Below are 21,496 nucleotides of genomic sequence, written 5' to 3' on the forward strand. Positions count from 1 at the left end.
CAGCTGTAGTTTTTCCCTCCGTGCCTGCAGCCTGTTTCCTAAAGGATAGCTACCGGGACCGGCTGTTTCTCAATGCCCGCGCAGCCCTGACGAGCCCGCTGCTCTAATTGAGTGTTTCTGCCGGGGGGTGCTTGGCGCTGCTCACGGCGGGCGCCGCTCTGCGCATGCGCGGTCTCGCTGCGGCGCTGGGAGGACTGGGCGCGCACCATAGAGAAGGAGCGGCAGACGGCCGTCCTCTCTAGCCGCCCGCCCGGAAGCTGCGGCGGGAGCGGGCGGGCCTGCCGCGCTATGGCGGGGACGGCGCTCAAGCGGCTGATGGCCGAGTACAAGCGTGAGTCGGGGGGAGCGGCGGGGTAGGGCACTCCTTGGTATTCTCTCCCGCTGCCCCTCCTGACGGGATCCTTCTTAAAGCCCGGGAGAGCCGGAAGCCGCGGGCTGGGCAGGGGCGGTGACGGCGGCGGGGCAGGCCGTGGGCCTCCCTCCCTCCCGGCGCCTGGGGCACCTCCCTGTGCCCCGCCGGCCACGGTTTCCCAGCCCCCCCGCCGGCTGCTCTGCTCCGCTCCGCTCGGCCTGCAGAGCTCTCCCTGAGTCCCTACAAAGACACCCAGGGCGGGGGTTTAGGGAGCACCGGAGTCTTTGAAGTGCGGCTGTGTAAGAGGGGGAGTCATGGATGGCACTCCTTCCCTCTGTGAGGTTCTTCTCCCTTCGCTGTTGCTATAGGCCTAGGTGGGTAACCATCTTGCACACCGACCCTGGCTGTGAGCCCTAGCTGTTTCGGCTGGGACACCGAGGGGCAGTTTGTGCGCAGTTGACATATCTAGGATTTCATGGCACAGGGAGCTTAGTCATAGGGAATGCCTGGGAATCCTGCGCAAGTGGCAAATTCTTTTTATTTTTTTCCTGGTTAAATTTTCCAGGTGGAACAAAATGCAGCCACAGAAGCCTCTTGCAGCCTCTAGCAGCCTTTGTTACCTCAAAGATAGAGGTGTTTGTCAAGACCTTAACAGAAGCGGGGCGGTTAGTAACAGCATTTAAACTCGAATTTAGTGATCAACGACATAGACTTGTTTGTTTGAAAATCTGTGTGAGATGTGACTTGCAGGGAGTGGCGAGCTGTGATCTTTGCCGGCTCCACCGGACGGAGCAGGGACCTGCTGCTGCGGGCTGGGTCACTCTGGGACATCCTGTTTCTCCTGGGGTGGGTGATCTGCTCCCCGGTGAGCTTGTGAGGTGTCTGAAGGTGCCTTTTTTTGGCAAGAAATACTTTTTTTTAATTTACTTAGTTGCTTTTGGCCTCTGATGTTCTGGCTTTTATTTAGGGCAAGGAGGTACAATGGGGGAAAAAAAGAAGTGTTTGGTAGGTGAAGGATGGTGTTAGGCTGTAAGAACTGGCCTCTTGCTTCAGTGAAGGTCATTTACAGAGCTCTTGAGGTTGTCCATGGATGAGGAGTTGTTTCTCGCTTTACCATCATTTAGTGGAAGACTCCATCTATAAAACTAGAGTATTTATGGATGCATGTTTCCTGACAAAATAACCGTGTTTATTCTCAGGCTGCTCTGCAGAGCACAGGTCTCTAAACTGAACTGACACAAAGGTGTTTGTGAGGGCTAGGGCTGGCCTGGGGTGCTCTTCCACTTGGGCTGCTGCCGGTAGCTGCTGGGGTGGTGAGCAAGCCCCGCCGGTGTGGGTAAAGCTTGTGCTGATGGCATGTCCTAGAAACCTGCATTTTTCTATTGTAATCCAGAAGTGCTGACCTGAAAGGCAGCTGCAAAAAGACTTGACTCTGCTTTTATCTGTTCTCTTACATAAATTCCCTTAGTCCCAAAAAACATTTTTGATCCTTTGTCGTTGAGAAACTCTGAGATCTTACTAGAATGTCTTGTATGAATGAATTCTGTGGGAAAAAGTGATATTAAATAGCATCAAAACCAATTTGACTTAGTGCTACAGAGAGACATTACGTGAATCTTCTCCTCATAGTTTCCCAGAGTAACACTTATCATGAACTGAGATAACAACTTGTTTGTGATCTGCCTGTATAAATACTTTCCTGACTCTAATAAAACATAGTGTTGTAAAAAATGAATGTAATCTACAATGACTAAGTGTACAATGCTTTTACTTCTGGAAACCTGAGTTACAGAAGTAGAGTAAGCCAGACTTTTTGGTTTCTGTGGCTGGCTGGATTACCCTGTGCTGTATGTGCGTTTCCAGGGTTGTTGCTTTCCTTTAGTGGGTGCGCTCATCAAACTTTGACACAAAACCCAGAATCAAGCCTGAATTATAACCCTTCCCTACCTAGTGTTTCACAAAAGACTTGGCAGTTAGTTGTAGCTCTTCAGAAGCTGTTTTGCCCTGTAGAAATTTTCAGCAAAAGTTATTTTGAAAAATAAAAGTAGTTCCTAGTCGTTGGTAGTTGTGCTGACTCGTTTTGCATAAAAAGAAAAAGGAGTCCTGTCTTGGGAAAGGGCTGTAGTCTGAGGTTCAGCTTTGTGTGAACTTTCAGCTCCCTCCTGACGATGCGTGTTCCTGGTTCATGGTCCCAGTGCAGGCGTAAGCACTGTGTGGCCCTGGGTGAATGGGAATGGGGAGACGACTTTAAATGACCCCTTCCTCCTGGCTGCCCACCTTGGATTGAATCTTGTATATATCTATGTATATATTTGTGCACACAATTTTTTTTTCTTTAATTTTCCTCTTCTTCTTCTCTATCTCTTCCCTTTAGTTACTTCTAGTTGTGACAGAGATGTTTGGCAGTCAGTGCCTTGCTGGTGGGTGTATTTGGTTTACCAGACTTCTAATTCTTTCCTTACTTGCCTTTTTTTTTTTTAGTTTTGGTCTTTGATTTTTTTCCATATATGTGCGTGTGTGTGTTTAAATCTTTAAATAAAGGTTTATTGTTACCTTATGTGAAAAATGCTTGATGTTGTGAGCAGTTTCTACCTGTTGGAGCCCAAATACATTATTCCATTTTGGGAGAGGCTGTGAATTTGCACTGTTTTCCCTTCCTTGTGGGGAAGGAAGGGAAGGTGGCTCTGAGCAGCCAGATGAGATGGATTTATTTTTTGTCCTCATTTAGATCTTTGTTTGCATGTTTGGAGCGCGATGACTTTTTGCTGTCTTATATTTATTCAAGTATTTTTCTACTCTGCCAGAACCAATTTAGATAAAGCTTTCAAAAACATCAGATATAAAAAAGGGCATCATTTCTGTTAGAGCATATGTTTGTTATTAATTCTAGATTTAGCATATTTAGTAGTATTAAAGCCTGAAATTAGTCTCTCAATAGCAGCTTATACTTGTGAGAGTTAAGAGATGGAAATCTTCTTTTTCTACATTTACTGTTTCCTGGCTGCATGATCTTGAAGATACCACTGGCTGGACTTTTTAAATCTAAAATGGGTTATTTTTAAAGTATTAAGCCAAATCTGTAGAGATGCAAGTATTGTAGTGCGTAGTTGTATGCACTGTATTTCCTTTCTGGTACAAACAGGTAACAGAGCAGTTGGATTGTAGTGCCGACAGGTATCATTGGGAGTGCTGTTGGGTTAAAAATATGAGATTTAAGTTAATTCTGAGATTTCAGAATTCACAGAAAAAAATACACCTTCGTCGTACAGAACAAAATCTGGCAGCACTTCAATTGATGTTTCCTGTCCTTATTGCTTGGAGAGAGTTTGTGTGAGCTGGAAGGAAACTCATGGGGTGCATTGTGATGAGCTGCTCTCGCCGGGGGGAAGAGAGGGATGAATGTTTTGCGGTAGGCCTCTGCAGCTGTCTCTGTTAAACCTGCTTTGAAAATGCTCTTTCCAAAGCATAACACTTAGGAAATATCTCAGACACACTGTGCCGTGTGTCTGCCTGAGCTTAAACTACCTTATGCCAGTTGGATGCTACATCAGAGAAGAGAGGAGAAAACAGACTTTCTAGCAGAGTAGAACAAGAAGATTCTGGTTTCAAGCATCTCAGTCCAGGTGATATCAGATACTGAAGTGTGTATGTGCCCTTAATATTTCCTGAGTCTTGTGTGTTTAATCACCTTGGAGAAATGCTAAATTGATACAGTTTTTAGAAAGCATACTGTTGAACTTCTCTTTTAAGAATGTGATCAGTCTTTTCATTAACTGCTTTAACAAGAAGGTGTGTTTTCAGTTGTCCTCCTTTTGGCCAAGGCATAATTGGCCTATGATGACTCCATAATGAGCAGTGAAATGAAAAGGGGGGCATTGATTGTGTGTGCACCCAAATGTGCCCCAAGTTCCTAATAGAAGTGTTGCACTTCACTAGTGTCAGCTCCATTTTATTCAGTCTCAGCTTACAAGCAAAGCTTTAAAGTAAGGTTTAGCTATGGTGCTACAAGCTGGGACTTAATTGTATTTTGATTTGGAAGCAAATCCCATGACTGCGTGCAGCAAAACCACCCTGCAAACTGAACAGCATGCCTCATGGAGATATGAAGATGGAAACTGCTCCTAATGCTCTCCAGTGCTGAAGAGAGATGTTGCTCTGAATCAGGTGGTGGGCTGCACCACCATGGGCTCCTCCAACATGCATCCAACACATGTGTCTGAGTAGAGAGCTCCCCACTATCCCCCAAACTCTGGGGCACCTTGAAGTGGTTGTGGTGATGTATAGGTGACCTGGTGCCTATACATCACCACAGCCTTCCCTTCCAGCAGCAGCTGCCAGCCTCAGCTTCTCCTCATGACTCTGCTGCTCCTTTGTTTTCTGCAGAGACTTTTCTTGGCCTTCCCCTTTACCTCTTTCAAAACTGATTCCTTTTCTGGCTTTCTGTTTTATCCTTTTTTCCATGTTGACTGCTTGTCCTTCCATCTCTTGGAATCCCTTAATAAGACATTGCTGCTTGTGCATTTGCTCTGTAGGAATGCTGAAGGCTTTCCTGGTGGTAGGGTACTCCGTGGGCACCTCAGGAGGCTGCTTTATCCCATGGCTCCTGCTGATGGCAGCTCTGGTAGTTGGCACTGTGTAGAATACCTGGACAGGAAAGTGGTGTCCTGGCTCTGCCTGCCCCAAAGAGGTTATCTGCCGGCTGGTAGTGGGGGGAAGTGCTCTGCAGAACGGGGGCTGCTCTCCAACACAGGTGGGGGGTCCCACAGCTCCAGGTGAGGGTGACAGAGCTGCAGTGCCAGCGCAGCAGGAGGGCTTCTCTGTGTCTGACGGTTCTGCTCCCACCTCGGTTGTCTCACAGATCGTGAGGTTCCACCCCTCAGAAGTTGTTTCCTGGACCCGCAGTCACTGGTCAGCCATGGGCAAGAAGCTGCTGTATCAAGGGCTCCTGCAAAGTCTTTCTGCTGATCTTGCCCCTCAGAGAAAGGGGATCGAGGGAGGTGGCTCTCAGTTTGTGCAAGCTGCCTCTCTTAAGTTAGTGGGTGTAGCTTCAGGATCCCCATTTCCCCCATCAACACCTTGTGTTGGATGCTGTCCATGCTCAGCATGGGTAGAGGGTTCAACTCCTTGCTATCACTGAGAAATAGTGTAAATAGGAACAGAAATGGTACATCAGTGTTTGAGGCCATTGAGTGATGGTAGCTGTGGTGTGTGTGTGCACTGGCACGCTGCTGTCATGGGTGGACAGGCAAGAGGACGGTGTGGTGTGGCACTTGCAGAGGGGGAGAGCTTTCCTTGGAAAAGCTTTAAACCATGCACGTGGAGGAGTCTTGCAGGCCAGGAGGCCAAACTCAGACTAGCCAGAAGTTACCCCCAGGCTGCATTCCCTGGAGAGCAGAAAGCGGGCTGTTTCATCTGCTGATGTGCTCCTGTTGTGCCACGTGACTTGCTTGGGAGGACAGCCGCAGAGGGATGGGGTGGCAGAGGAGAGTGGAGTAGGAGACTCTTTGGCCTAGCTGACTTGTCAAAGTCGTTCTGCAGTGAAAGGTTAAAACAAATGCTCCGATCACGTGCTTTTTGCTGCTCGCTTGAAAATAATTGGAAAAAATTCCTCCTGACATTCCATTAAAATGACCCTATTTTGGAGGCTCTGGTGAGACTAAAGCAGCTGATGTTGTCAGCTACTGGCGATTCATGCTGTGTAGCCCCCAAAAGCTGTGCTCCCAATTTCCCTTTGAATGGCTCTAGACAAATCATGGGGTAGGATGTGACCACCCATGTGGAAAAGGGGTTTTTCCTTCCTCAGTGACCAGGTATAGTAGCAGCCACTCAAAATCAAAGCTCATGTGCCCCTGCACTGCCTAGTTACTGCTTTGCCTGATCCTTCAGGATGGAAACCTCTTTCACCTGTCTCCAAGGGGAGAGCTGAGCAAGGTGGAGAATTGAACCTCCATCCTTGTACAGACCCTTTGCTTGGCAGGGTTTGTCTCTTGCTTCCCGCCGCCCCAGTTTTCCTTGGGGGTGGAGAGCTGTACGGCACACCTCTGCATGGCTGCCTGCTGCAGGGGATGCACAGATGCTCCCACTGGGCAGTTGCAAGGGCTGTCTGCCAGTGCGGGGTCTGAAATGAAAATGCTCCTGGGGTTTTCAAGGGAAATAATGTGAAATATCAGCGGGATTTTCTTCTTAGAGAGAGCCACAAGATGGAGCAAAATTATTCCAGGAGCTCCTGGGTTTGACATCTCCCTCTCTCTGTCTAAAAACATCAACAAGAAAAGCTGTTAGAGACTATCAAGCTGGAAAAATCTGCTCCTTAACGTCAGGACGTCCTGGGGAGCCATAACACTGAGTTTCAATCTGTTGCTGTGCAGAACTTCAATCGGAGAGGTCTGTGCCAAAGTTAATGGGACAGAGTGAACTGAAGAGTTTTGCCATCTTTCGTGTCAGCATATCTCAGCACATTTTTGAATCCAACAGTAACTTATCTGTTTTAAGACAAAAATCTGTGCACTGTTTTGTGCAGCGCTACCCACAATTTTCACATATAGCTTAACAGAAATTAGGTCAAGCGTCTCTTGTTGGTTTGTGACTTCCCATCTTCCCTAGGTCTGCATTTGTGCTTGTTTTCATGCGTGGGAATGCATGTGGTGTTTCCTGTGGCTGCGTTTTGTGTGTTACGGGTCACTAGTAGTCCACAGGCCATTGGTTAGGAAACACTGTTCTAGATAAGCAGCTCACAGCCCTTACTTAAGTTGGTCTAATTACTGTCACCTCCTCTGGTCTGACAGCCTCGGAGCATCACCTCCTGCTAGTGGTCCTGCTGCCTGCTCCGCGTCTCGCTCAGAGCTGTGGGGCTGGTGTTCAGCCCCCCAGGGACTGCAGGTCTGCTGGTTGCCTGTGCACAGCTGAACTTTGCCTCACCAGTTGCTACCACCCCGTGGGACTTCGGAAACTGGAAGTTGGTGGTCATTGCACTAGATAGTAGAAAAACTGGTTATTATTTTATCAGCGCACAGAGTACTGGGCTTCAGCAGGCTTGAAATGAGGTACTGATGCTGAAGGTGACTGTATGAATTGGAATTGTACCAGTTTCCTACAGAAAGTGAGGGTTGATGGATCCAAACTTGCCATGTGCAGCCAAGGCTGCTTTTTGTTTGCTGCTTCTGTTTTTTACTCACGTTTTCCAGGCCACGCAGGGGGAGTTGGATTTAATTCAAGGAACGTAGGTGCTTGTCAAATCTCTCTTGCTTCTGCTTCTCCAACTTTTTGCGTTGTTTTGGGTTTTGTATTGAGATGCTGTCAAGTCTGAATTGGTGCAGAGAGGTTACAGGAATACAATCCGTTTGCTCTTCATGCTCTTGAATTTGTACCTGCAGATACCACAGTACTCCAAGAGGAGAGTATTTCCTGTGCTTTGTGGAAAGAGTTTTTTTCCTTCCTTCTCAATTTTAAATTGTTGCTCCTAGGAAGACTAGTTTTGGGAGCCTGAAAAAAACACAAAATGCCAAATAATTTTGTCTAAAAAACTGTCTTGCATGAAGAAGTTAAATTGTCAGCAGTGAGATACTGGGGCCTTCTGGATGTGGAGTTTTGCCCAGTAAAGTATGGGCAGAAGATTCCTCCCATGGTGTCCTCAAGCTTTTCTCCAAGGGTGTTTGCTGTTGGGGCCTCTGTACTAAGCTGTGGCCACACAAATGTTAGCCAAAATGCTCGGGCTTGCAGGTCATGTTAACCTTCCTTGTGCTTTTATTTTTACAGAGCTGACCCTGAACCCACCAGAAGGGATAGTAGCAGGTGAGGAGCTGAGCAGGGTTTGTGCACTGTGAAGTTCTAGCCTTATATTCAGGTAGCACTAAGCATTGTTTTGTTTTTTCTTAATAGGTCCCATGAATGAAGAGAACTTCTTTGAATGGGAAGCTCTAATTATGTGAGTTAATATTGTTTTGTATCTGAAATCAACACTTGCAAATTATGATTAGCTTCTAGGAGGACAAGAATGTAAAAAAAATAACATCAGTTCTGCATAGCATCGACCTTGGCCTACCTTTGGCTGGAAACTTCTTTTCTGACCCAAACAGGGAATTGTATTTGGAATTTAAACAGTGTGGCAGAGGCAGTATTGGGACTTAAGTGGACTTAATAATTTGGGATTGGGACTTAATCTTTTGTTGTACAGGTGTCATTATAATAAGCAACACTCAGCATAAGTAACTTGCAAATTTGACAGGAATCCTCATTTGGGCTCCCTTGGATATATGTTGTATATACAAACACTGTAAGAAACAATGAATAGGTCACACAAACCTGTTGGGGACGTTACTCAACTGCAAGTACAGGACAGGTTTTTCTCATGTTTTAAGTGGAGCAAAATACACAGATTATCAGTGATAGGAGGAAAAAAAATCAATGTCTAAAATTAGTTTACTTTTCAATTTTGTTCTAGAAAAATGGAAGGGGATTGATCTGAGACAGTATTCAAATTTAAAAAAAATTCTTTTGAAATTCTTTACATTTCATGAATTGGCTGGTGTTGAAAAGATGTTGGATGCAGTGGTTCCGTGTAGAAAGCTCTTCTGTTGGTGAATAGCTCTGATTGCTACCTGTTTTGTTTTGAGGGGTGACAAAGACTTCTTTACAAAGCTGTGTCCTCCCCCTTCCACTCCCAAATGGATGGGTATGGTTGTTCCTAGCAAAACTTGCCAGGAAAAGACAAAATCTTGCCCAGCATCTTACAAGTTGTCTTCTCTTTTGCTTGTACTCTCTTACTTATGCTGTACCCTTCTTTGGGAACTTTGAGTACATGGAATAACTGGTGATTTTTACAAAATAAAGTTCTAAAACAGTAGGGGAGAGGAAAAGAGACCTTTGTCACTCAGGTCTGACAATTTACGCAAATGCTACAGAATTAAAAGATGAAGAAGCTCCAAACTAAGTCTGTCTTGTGTTGTTAGGGTTGATCCAGGCTCTGTGTTTCAAGTTTTCTTTAGTAAGGGTTGGTGGCTTCCTTTCTTTCAGCCAGGGCCAGGGGGTCCCAGAGGACACCACAGGCAGCAGGTGGTGGCTGTGGTCCCGCTCGCAGCGTGCCTGCTGTGCTCTTGGCAGGTTTTTACTGCAACCACCAGTGCTGACTTATGAGATTCTCAACTAGCGTGGGTGACAGAATTTTCCTAGCTTGGTTTGCTTGGAGTGTGTTGACTAGGGATGAAAAATGAGATTTCTGTCTCTTGGGATCAGGTACACAACCTGCGTCCATACAAAAGCGTCCCAAGCTATAGCGTATCACCTATTCCACACAAGCTGGCTGTGTGGGTGATCCTACTTTATGGCAAGGGTGAGCCTCGGAGTTATTTTAGGCCTTGGTAAATGGAGGTTTGGATTACCACTGCTTGTTTGATGATTGATATGAAGAGTTGGCAGATGCCTCTGCTTATGTGCAGTGATTTATCCTGTGATGAACAGGTTGTACTTCCTGGTAGCTTAGTCCCCTGAAAATAAACACTTAGCACGGAAATAGGTAATTTGTTGCCTGCCACTAAAGATGTTGGCTGCAGTGTCTTAACGCTTTCTCCTTCTGCAAGTGGGATAGTTATCACTCTTCTGAAACATGCACTTTGTGACGTACCAAATTTCAGTTCAGACAGCTGTGCGTTGCTTGGAGTGTAGAAGTCCCAGAGGACTTAATGCATTTCTTGGAATATGGAAGGAAATTCCTGCCTAGCAGTACTTTCTCATAGCAGAGATTGTGTGGTTGAGTAGAGCTTTCATGGGGGGCACACAGAAGTACTTTTGGATTTGATTCATTACCTAGAAAATATTTTTTCTGATGTAATTCTTAAACAACAGAGGAGCTGCTTGCAGACTTGAAAGCCCTTTAAAGTGCTGAGTGTTGAGCTTCAGGTCTTTGTCAGCGCGAAATGAGAGGCGGAGGTGCTTTAATTTTGGTTACTGTATTGTGTGTGTGTCATAATAAAATTATATTTTAAGATCAGCTAAATTCTGAAGCTGTGGTACAATAGAAACATGTTTACCCTAAACACGTTGGGTTACTTTCATCTCTTTACGAAACTCTTATAAGTAGAAGTGTTTGCGTACATTTGGAAAAGAAGCTAAATGACTTGTTTATATTTGTCTGTGATAATCTTCTCAAAGGTTTTGTAATCTCAAATGTGCTGTGTGAGATTCTGGGAATGAAAGAAGTGCAGATGAGGAAATTAAAGTTGGCTTCAAATTTTTAGACAGATGAAGTGCAAAAGGTAAGTAAGTAGCATAATAATGACAAGAACAGAATACTTTTTTTTTCCTTCACCCAATTTATATAAAGCTAGAGCACATATAATAGCAAAAAAAAAAAAAAAAAAAAAGACCTAAGAGAGAAAAGACATGGCCCATTTATCAATTCAGAGGTGGGTTGGGGAATGTTACAAAGATTGATGTAAGAGGTTGGCTCGGAGATAAAAGAATGTCTTTTAAAATAATGGTCATAATAATTTGTATTTCCGGTGTTCTTGCCTGCAGCAGCAGTGCTGGATAAATGTCAAACTTATAAATGTTAAGGCTGTATTGACATGTCTGAATGACAGAACAGTTCTTACGCTCCCAAAGTGAGTGTAATAGATCCAGAACTGAAAATACAATGTGGTAATCTCTCTGAACAGTGGAGGTTTGAAGTCTGGCATAAAATGCACCCTTTTGATGAGACATCAAACAGTAGCTGAATTAGAGTATTTATGAAAGCCAAATCTTTGCAACAGGGTGACTTATTTGTGATGATAAATAGCCCCAGCATGTCAAGAGAGTTTACCATAATGATGCTCAATTCCTTAGCGCTGCATGAGGTCCTACAAGCTGCATTGTGTTGTGCAAGTTCGTGAATTTAACATTTCAAGACCAAGTTTTGCCCTCTTTGGTTGGCATATACAAGTGTGTGTTCCTATTAAAGTTTATCCCCAAAAGACGCAAAACCATGTAATTAAGAACCTTATTAGCCTAAAGATCGCTTGAAAATGAAACAGTATAATAAATTGAAGTCAACTTATCAAAAACCTGTCTGAAAAGGTAATTAGATCTATAATTAGGCTTATGACTTTTGTTTAGCATGGAATTCCCCTTTTCGGCATCTGATGACTGTGGGTTTTGGTCTTTTTCCAGCATCTTTTTACAAGTAAGAAGCCATTTACAAATGTACGTGAAGCTATGATTACAGAATTAATTGTCCTCATCAATGCGCTGTTCCCTCCTATTTTGGCAGATACTCGCCAACCTTTTCTTCCCCTTGCCTAAGTAATAGCTAGCTCATGGAGTTCAGAGTTCCTTATTTTCATGATAGGTCTTATGTTGACAGAATTGTTTGTAACATCTCTCGCACAACTAAACAGTCTGGTTGCCTAGCAAGACATTTAATGCCATATAATGGCTGGAGGAGAACTGATGTCCGCTCCTCAGTGCTTTAGGAAAGTCTGTAGAGTATAGCATCATGCGCAGAAAAAGATGCAGAGACTGCCTGCTTTGCAGGCTGCAAAGAGTCTTAGATGGAGCAGGTTTAGGACAAGGTTTTTCTTAGAGTTGTATGCTTCAAGCCTGTGCAGGATGAGTGCCTTCCCTGTGCACATGGTTGGTAATGGCAAGTGTTTTGTCATTCCTGGGGTATGGGAGCTGCTTAAGGCAACTGGCCTGTTGGCTGGGTGCTTTTTGCTCAGTGAGATGGGTGTCACCACTGGGTGGTCTGAGTGTTTCTTAGAGGAAGCCTAATCAAGTACTGGGTAGTCTGGACTTCAACTAGCATAGCAGCTCAGACGAGATCATAGCATAAGGCACGGAGGCTTTGAATGTGGTGTACTTTGAAATTGCTGCAGAGCAGGTGGTGCGACTGCAAAAGGTGCTGTGCTCTTTACCTCTCTGGCCCTGCCCATGTCCTTTTTGAACTGAAAGTGATGCTGTCAAGTTTAAATGTTGCGGCTTCCTGAGTGTTTTGTAGTTGCAAATGCTGTCTTGGATTAACTTTAATAATTTCTTTGAAGTTGATCCTGGCAGCAATGAATAGCTAAAACAAAAGCATTTTCCTCACATAATACAGGGCCTAAAATGGAGCGTGTTGGATTAACATATTTGACAGAAGAGCCCTTAAGGCTGTGTGTTTGCTCTCAAAACAGAACATAAGACACCCACCAGCTTTTCAATATGTGTATGTACATAGTCTTAGAAGTTCAACAATAAGCCTTTAAAATGTAGCTGAAATTAAAATCTTCATGAAAAAATGCATTCAGTTTGCTCTCAGATGTGAATTGAATCCCGACTAAATTTAGGGAAAAGGCCAGAAAGGAAACAAAATGGTTGAGGTGGTTTAGCTTTCATTCTTGCAATATGTTGATGCATTTCTCTCATCTTACCCGCCAGTGTCAATATTCAGGTTTAAATCACGTAGTTCTTGTGTTTATCTACCAGCCAAGTCTTTTGAATCCCAAAGTTTAAGAGAGTGAGCCTCCTAGGGCTTTAGGTTTTGCTGGTCTCAATTTTCTTTTTCTGTCGGTTACTAATTGCAGTCTTAACTGTTAGGAGTCCTTGAACGTCTATGTTCTTTCTGGCATGGAGAATGTGGATTGGGAGGAAGAGGCATGAATATATTCCTAAACCTTATTTCCCACAGTATAAACCTTGTTTGAAGAGCTTTTTACTAAATACATGAGGTTTCCTTGGCTTAAGATTTTCAGTGATGAAGCTTGTTTTGTGATCTTTCCAATCAGGGGAGATCATGTTTGTCTTACAACTTCCAGATGTTTTATCAAGTTTGAATAAGTCATGTGTAATAAACTTTTCTGCTCACCTTCCAAAAATGTTTTACATAGGGAGAGTAAAATAGTTGTCTTTATATTCTCAACTTGATTGCACTTTGAACTAGATGATGAACACAATAAGGAAATGTTTCTACAAGAACCCTGATGAAGCCACTTGTTCTCCATGTGCACTTGAGGGAGTGCAAACTAAATACCTTAAGTCTGCAAAGAAACATTGTTGTCCTGCATCTAGCAATTATGGTCCCTGAGCTGTGTTTTTATTTTTACAAAACATTGCTGTGTTTTTTGCATCAGATAGTGATAAGTGTTTATGTGTGGTTATGCTTGATACCGGCAGTTTGCATCTCCGTAGGTTTTATAAATTATTTTTGAGCTACAATATTTGACATCTCTGTCTTGTGCAGCATTAACAGTATCTTCAAAGGCACAGGAGTCCCACACCTGCCTCTGCTTTCTCTTGACATGCAGATGCTCAAATCCTGGAACATGCCTTGGAGCCAGATACTCCAATTATATTCAGACACACCCTGCTAATTAAGCAGTGTTGTGACCTTCCTAGTAATTTAGTGTGCAAGCTTTGATTTCCCCCTTCCCTCCCAAACCCCATATTTGGATTTAAGTTTATGAGGTGTGGGGTAAGAGTACATTAACTCTTTGTTTTCTGGAGAAGATGATATAACCCACACCTCAGATGTCTCATTAGACAAGAATTTGGGTGAAAGAACTGTTTAAAACTGATGAATAGCTTTTTGTCTGTTTCTAGGGGTCCTGAAGACACCTGTTTCGAGTATGGGGTTTTCCCTGCTATTCTGAGCTTTCCACTCGACTACCCATTAAGTCCTCCGAAGATGAGGTTCACATGCGAGATGTTCCATCCGAACAGTGAGTCTGACACAGCAGGACGTACGGGGGAGTGGGTTGCTTGTGCACCTTAAAACCAAACTTTTGCAGCAGGAGAGCTGGCATCCTTACCAAGAGTGGTTGTCTCCCTTTCCAACCTTGAGTGTGCAGTAGGAGTGTTCAGCTGCCCAGCAACTTTATTCTGTCTTAGGGTCTCTTTATCACATTATTCCTCATATACCTTTTGATTGTAAACAATCAAATAAAGATTCCCACAATTTCACTGCATTTAAGATCATTCCAGGAATACTTGTAACTATTGTATAAATAGTCTAAAGATAAATTTTCTGCACATGATGTGAAATTTAGTGAATTAATACAGACGCTTTCCAGTCGTGCTCTGTGGCTTGTATTTAAGTAGTTTGGTGTTATTTTAACGAGTGAAAATTTGTTCATATTGATCAAAGTTTGGATGCAGCTTTATTTGGCACCATGGCTTCTTCCCCATTAAGTCACAGGTTTAGTAACATTTCTGATGTGATCTTTCTGAAATACAGAGTGCTCTGTCCAAGCAGATGACACATTTGCCGGTGTTTAATATTAAGACTTTGCTGGCCTTTTCTTTGTAATTCTGATGGTGACAATATTATCTTAAGACTTTCCAGTGGGAGTAATTGAAGTAGCAACAAGTACAGCTAACAAGTTTGAGCCTTGGACAGGTAAAAACCCTAAAGCCCCCTTTCACAGCCTGGAGCACTACTTTCTGGAGTCAGCCTTGGCATTCTTTGTAAAATTGGTGCTTATGACATCTGCTAAATCAACATGGATTGTGTAAATATTGTTTATCATCACCCAGATTTCATGGGCTCAATCTGTATTCTAGGCTATTAGGTCTCTGCCGCTTGAGAGCAATAAAAGGAAAATGCTGCCCTTCTGCCTAGTGTTTTCTTCCCAGCTGATGTTCCTGCACTTGCACAACACAAATCTTAATCTCAGCTGGGAATTGATTTATTTCATCCTATTCCAAGGAATTTTGCAATTTCTTGAAGATCCTCTGTTCTTCCCTTCTCAAAACACCACTGATGCAGATTCTTGCCCATTTAATCCACAAGCATCTTTCTGTTCTCCTGTGGAGGACACACCTGCACGTCACAGTGTAGAACTGTGCGGACGTGCCCAGGGCAGTGTAGCATCACCTCTGAAGCTCTGATGTCTGCAGCAATGCAACGTTTGGCACCTGGAAGTAGCGTGGCTGCATTGGCACCGTGCTCCAGCTGGACTAATTCACCCAAACTTCTTGGCAGGACAGGTCTCTGTGAGCAAATCCGTGTCCATGCAATACTCTTCAGCTCCAGTTCTGGACTTGGCTTGAGGTTTGCTGCTCACAGCTGCTTTGTGTGCAGCATAGCTAGGAGGAGTAGGGTGCGGAGAAGCACAAACTGCCTGGCTCTCATATGTTACAGAATGGCTGTACATGCGGGCACTTCCTCAGTGAGGTTAACTGGAACATGCTGGATGGTCAGCTCAGCTCTTTAAATTCCCGTGACTCTGGGTCACGTTAATCTAAAGTTGAGATCACCAAAAGTAGACACTTGAATCTTTCTTCTCAGGTGGAATTGTGGCGGTCTGGTTACACCCAGAAAGGCTATAGAAATGGGTGGCTGTGCTGTGCTTTTTCTGTTCCTTAAGTCCTTACTCCTCCACCTGTGAGGAATTGCCAGGAAAATGTTTAAAAAGTCTGCTGTGTTACCTTATCTTTGCTGTTTGTGTTATGTACAGGGGGAACTGAGACACCGCAGAACTATCTTCTCTTAAAATAAGATGATGTTCATGGATGCTCTGGCTTCAAAGTAGTGATTAATGGCAAGTCTTGCATTAGCACTTAGTGACAAAGTGGGAAGATGCGTATGTCTTCCTGGAATCACCCTTTGCTGTCTTGACTGTGCCAGTGTGGTCCAGCTGTTTTAAATGAGGCACTGCATAAAAACATAGAGTAACTTACAAGTGAAATACCTTCTACCAGTGTGTTCCTAACTTTCAAGGAGAAGTGCTGATTCAGCATGTGCTGTTTTCATCTCTTCCAGCTCTGGCTAGACCAGCTCCAGTCTCCAGCCTGGGGCTGCAAGGGAGGGGATGTAAATAAAAGTCTTCCGAAGTGCTTATGTGTTGCAGGCTTGTGCAGACATTAGCTGGGTGAATGGAAGGAACTAGAAACGAGCACAACTGCCTCCAGTGGTCATTCCCTCTTTTTGTTTTGTCTTGTTTTCCTGGCAATGGCACACCTTTGGTCACCTGAGGCATAGAAGCACTGAAAATACTGGGCTAAAGTTGTCATTCCCTGGGAGGCTGCAGAATTAGGCCATGTTGCTAAAGCAGTGTTTTGAACTCCATTCTCTTTGTGTTGCCTCTTCAACCTTTCTTTGGCCTCATCAAGTCAGTGGAGTCCAGTATCTGTGAAGATGACTTGTACTGTTGCAGATGCTTTGCATACGCTAAAGGTGGGAGAGGAGGATGTCTGTATCCTTAATTGATAGGTTACCTTGCTTCCATGCGCTTTAATGCAGCTGAGCTTTAAGCAAAATTTTAAAAAGTAGTGTGAACTCTTCTGGTTGCACCTCAGTAATGTTCAAAATAAGATGATTTATATTGTTTATAACATACCACTTTTCCCTCCTTGCTGCAGCAGAGCAAGTTTGCTTAATTCTTTTTATGGTCACAGTCCAGTGGAGGATTCCAACATGCGTTCAGTGCTGTGTGACTGTTACCCTTCAATTTAAGTAGCACTGGTTACCTGCTTGGAGCTGTGTCTGTGCATAAATACTTGCCTTGTTCCACCAGGCTGCACCTCTTATTTTTTCCATGGAGCCTGTCACTGGTTATTAAATGACACGAGTGCTCCCAGCAGGCTTATGTTGGGGAAGGATGACCCAAGTTTATTGGATTTGCTTAAGGGAAATTTTTGCTAGATTTTTGTCTTTCAGATTTTGTGTCCTCTTGCCTTTGGAAGAGGAAATTTAAAACTGGGTTTAGCTTCAGTCATACAAAGGTCAAGTCCAAACATTCATCTGTGCTAAAGATCTGGAGAGGTCAAGTGTTTCCACTGAGTAACAATCAATCCCCTGTACGTCTTGTGCAGTTTACCCAGATGGGAGAGTTTGCATCTCTATTCTTCACGCTCCTGGGGATGATCCCATGGGATATGAGAGCAGCGCTGAGCGGTGGAGTCCTGTGCAGAGTGTGGAAAAGATCCTCTTGTCGGTTGTTAGCATGCTGGCAGGTAAGGAGTGCTGTTTTATTAGCAGTAGCTCAGATAGCAGTTACTGAGTTAGCTAGAGCTGCTTCTTGCTGTTTGATTTGTTAAGGGAGCAAAGGACATTTAAAGCTGCTCAGCAGCAACCACCGTTCTTAAAGCCCTAGTATTTATTTATTAATAAATGAGTTCTCTGAAAATAATTGAAAAAAATAAGACTGAATTAGTAAACAGGTGTTTCCAGCTTTGCGAGCGACTGCACTGCTTTCCTTCCAGCTCAGCAGCAACCAAGCAGATGGTGTGATGGTCAGGTGGGTCCAGAGGCTCAGTTGATTCCTTGCTCAAAACCTGTGCTCCATTTTTGTATTTGCTATGATGTCTGTTCAGCTGTTGCAGGTCTTAAAGTTATTGATTACAGCCTGTGTTGGATTTGGCTTTAGCAGCTGAAGGGTTACCAGCCAGATCTAACCAGTATGGTAAACTGGAGTCCACGGCCTCTGTGATTCACAAGCCAGCACCCTCCATTTCTGTTTGTTATTTGCCAGCCTGGGAATGTACCCCATTCTGCCATCTCTGGTTCAGAGGAAGGCTTCTTAAGAAGAGGGGTGGGGTGAAAAACTTTTTGTGCAGCCTTTTAAATGTCTTTCCCTAAATCCAGCAAGGGCTATGGATCAGCTCTGTTGTGTACAGCTCCCTGAAAGATGGATCCTTTTCCACATAGTGGACAGAGCCACTGAATTGCCTAAAAAGGGCAGAGCTGTGTCCCTTAGAATTGGTTTTGAATGATAAAAGATTTTAGACAGTTTGGAGGGTTTAGAAGCAGCAAATTTGATCAAAGAGCAAACAACAGATTCTTACGTGGGACTGTTTTAGCTTCAGAATAGTAACCTACTGTTGGGAAGCTGTGCAGACAAACAGTACCTCGCTGGGCTTCCTGTGGCCTCCAAGAACTTGGTTTGTGGTGCAGCCTTACCTAGACTGGTTAGTGTGGGAGTCACCTGATCTTTCTTGTTCTCTGCCTGTGCTTCCTGTTTTCCCATGGCTTTTGGAGGAATTAGTCTAAAACATCAGTGGTCAGCTTCTTTTAGGCTGCTGGCAAACTCTCGGCTCTGGCTCTGCAGATGGCGTAAGCCCAAGCTTGCCAAACTGGGTGATCTGCACATCTACTGGCTTTTAAGGGGCGACCATCAGCATTGTGTCGAGAAAGACATGAGCCCAAGATGTCTGCCAGGAACTGGGCTGGGGTGGATTTGGACTAGTGTGTGAAGCAAAATGGGTAGAGTACGTTCTGTCTTACTGACTTGTCTAATCCCGTGACAGTTGTTCCACTGACCACAAACCTGATAAATCCCGCATTAGAAAATGAAGTGTGGGAGTCACAGTGGTTTAATGTACTTTGTAAAGCACTCTGAAATCCTTGGGTGAAAAATGTTGCAGAAATGAAAGCATTCTATGGGTTCTCTTGGTTTGTTTTGTTGTATTTTAATAGAACAAGCTATCCCAAAGAGTGACAGAGCCTGTTTGGGTGGCCTGATTGGGAGGGCTTTGTGTCTGTGAAGCCACAGAACCAGAAAAAACATTTTACAGGGAGCAGTGTGCAGTTTTAAAAACCCTTGACGACACTGGTGGTGCTGCATTGTGTTGTTCCATGTGCATGCTGGGGCTCAACTGCTGAGAGCGTAAACAAAGGAAAGTCTTGGTCCTCTGCCACTTGTTTCTTACCTAAACTTGACCTTGCTGTGATATTCTCATGTGATCAGTTAAATCAGAACCATTCAGGAATCCAGCAGCTGTCATTGGATTTTCTTTAGTGGTGTTTCTGTAGTCCCAAGCAGGGGAAGTGTGCTAAAGCCACAGGGAAGTGGCAGTACAGAGGCATTATTGAAAAAGCGAGGGTCTTGCTCCATTGCCTACCTGCCCACCTATCTTTCAGTCTTTCTCGTTTCAGAGCCAAATGATGAAAGTGGAGCCAATGTAGACGCCTCCAAGATGTGGCGGGAAGACAGAGAACAATTTAACAAAATTGCCAAGCAGATTGTGCAGAAGTCACTTGGACTTTAAGCTCACAAAGAGACTGAAGTGTTTTGTTATTTCTCTCCACCTGAAAACAAGCAGTGCTCAGTGCTGATACCAAAAAGGAAAACTTTGCAAAACTATTGGCCTAGTCCTTCTTATCATTCATTATTTATTTACCATCTCTTCTCTTCTTCCACTGCTCCAGAGAAGCCTCTAATTCACTCACTATAAATGATGTGGAAAAGGGATTTAATACTAGGGAAAAATACAGAGACAATGCTGTTTCAAAGGCTGCTTGTTGCTACCTCACTTCATGGCATGGAAAGCTTGGAGACTTTGCAGTCTGCAGCCCACCTTTGCCAATCTGCTGTTTGAGAACAGAGCTGGTTTGGATCACCTGCTGGAAGAATTAGTTGTATGTTTTTATAGGTAGCATTGCCTCTGGAGCACCAGTAGACAGGAAATAACCTATCAAATTTATGATACTCACTAAGTTAAGGACAGCATTTGCAGTCAGAACTGATTGAAGAGTATAGTTAGCAAGAGAGGCTGAAAAACAAGGTTATAGTCAGGATGTATTAGCAAAGAAAGTGATTGTGCAGCAAGTAACTTTAAGAGAAGATCTAGGGAGTTGTAAGTGACTGTCTGGGTGTCTAGAATGGGCTGATGTTCCCACGTAACACTGTGAGTTTGTACTGAGCCTTTAAGTCAGTGTTTCCTTGGAAGAAATCCCAAGACCTGCTTTATTATTCCTTAAAGACACTCAATTGTAAACTTTACATTCAATTAGAGGTGCAGGATGTAAAGACTGGATTCTTAAACACTTTGGTCAGGTTCACCATGGGCGAGTTAGGTCATTGGCAGCCTGAAAATGCAGTGAGAATGTGTCTGCTCCATTGGGCATGTAAAGTATCTCTGCAATAATGTCAGCTCCTGTTCTGTTGACATTTGGGTGTTGAGAGGATTAGGCACCGCTGGCCTTTGCTGTTATGGCCCAGGTCACCCATTTTTCAGGTGAACGAGTGAAGATGAACGTGATGAATTTTGTAAAATTAACTGTAACACTTCTTTATGTTGACTGTTCTTGTGTATTTAAATATGAGTCAGAGAAGACACTGACTGTGTTTCTAGAGGATGGTACGACACATGTTTAGAACTGCAGAGTATTGTAGCCCACTGCTGGTGTGGAGGGTGCGGGAAATACCAGCTGCAATGACCAGTTTGTAAAACTGCTTAGGCCACGGGTGACCTTTGTGTTTTGCAAGTAAATCTCTTGTGTAGGTCAAAATCTTTTCCAATTTACTACAAGCAATAACATGCCCATTGATAGCACATGGAATCAAATTTTGTTGGCAGCTTTAAACGGGCTAAATTTGAGAAGGGCTTTATTTTTTTTCTGTGAAAAGCATGTGACATGGAAGAAGTCGCACCGTGGAGAAAGCTTTACAGAGGTGATTGTGTGCATGCGCATGTGTACAACTTGTCAGTATTTATGTCTTGCTGTCTGTGCTGCATATTCACGTGCTGCAGATTGCAGTATGCCATTGTTCTGCACCTCTGAAGAGTTTGTATTGCTACAACTTGCTGATTTTACCTCCTTGTAGAAGTAATTCTTGCTTTGGTGTAAGGGTGGGAGCAGGACCTGACATAGTTTGGGAGCAGAGATGATGAAATAGCATTGTACCTAACTAGTATTTCAAGGCATACAGGAAAATGTAGCACTTATATGCAAACTGGGACTGTTTTTGAACTGTAGTAGATGGAGCATTGCTCCTGGGAGTACTGCAGCCGCTTTTGGAAACAACGCTGGAGAGCTGTGAGCACCACATGGCAAATGATGGATTCAGCAGATGTGGCAAAAGTGGGCTTTTTTTAAGTGCAGGGTATTTTATTCATGTGTACTCACTCATTACCTTTATTTTATGGTGGGATTTAGTCTGTATACTGAAAATAAAGTGATTATATTTTCTCCTTTCATAGATGTATGCAAATGTATTGCAGTGGGTGTTTTATATGGGTAACCAACTGGTCGAGAGTCCAATTCTGACTTGATCCAAAGGAGTGGAAGGGTTTCTTCTGAGGCAGTTAAAACATGGGATGCTTTAGAAGAGTGGAAGAGTTGACACAGTTGCTTGGGCTTTCCAGGCAAGTGTCTTGTCTCTAATGATGGCAGTGACCTGATAACTCAAAGAAAACTATAAAAATCTGACAGCCAGCAGATGTGATGCAGTTTGCTTCTTACAAAGGTCT

At 43.9% G+C, this 21,496-nt stretch overlaps 1 protein-coding gene across 4 annotated transcripts; it reads left to right on the top strand.

Moving 5' to 3' along the window:
* The first annotated feature begins 194 nt into the window (after positions 1 to 194).
* Positions 195 to 21,227, top strand: UBE2G2 (ubiquitin conjugating enzyme E2 G2). Of its 4 annotated transcripts, none has more exons than XM_072868877.1 (6): positions 195 to 331; positions 8,108 to 8,143; positions 8,231 to 8,276; positions 13,904 to 14,022; positions 17,117 to 17,257; positions 19,164 to 21,227. In XM_072868877.1, the coding sequence occupies exons 1-6, from the start codon at positions 289 to 291 to the stop codon at positions 19,289 to 19,291; spliced, it is 513 nt and encodes a 170-aa protein (XP_072724978.1). In that variant the 5' UTR covers positions 195 to 288; the 3' UTR covers positions 19,292 to 21,227. The 4 variants fall into 4 exon arrangements, with proteins under 4 accessions (XP_072724978.1, XP_072724979.1, XP_072724981.1 ...); XM_072868878.1 differs by having other exon boundaries at positions 19,179 to 21,227; XM_072868880.1 differs by lacking the exon at positions 195 to 331 and adding an exon at positions 335 to 353.
* The last annotated feature ends 269 nt before the right edge of the window (positions 21,228 to 21,496 follow it).

This window comes from Ciconia boyciana, chromosome 7 (genome assembly GCF_034638445.1).
Source record: "Ciconia boyciana chromosome 7, ASM3463844v1, whole genome shotgun sequence".
Taxonomy (NCBI): domain Eukaryota; kingdom Metazoa; phylum Chordata; class Aves; order Ciconiiformes; family Ciconiidae; genus Ciconia; species Ciconia boyciana.

Excerpts from the sequence above, each read along its gene's own strand:
- UBE2G2 (XM_072868877.1), top strand. The coding sequence starts at position 289 with ATGGCGGGGACGGCGCTCAAGCGGCTGATGGCCGAGTACAAGC. Across the intron at positions 8,144-8,230 it reads ACCAGAAGGGATAGTAGCAG|GTCCCATGAATGAAGAGAAC; the intron begins GTGAGGAGCTGA and ends TTTTCTTAATAG. Across the intron at positions 17,258-19,163 it reads GGTTGTTAGCATGCTGGCAG|TCTTTCTCGTTTCAGAGCCA; the intron begins GTAAGGAGTGCT and ends CCTATCTTTCAG.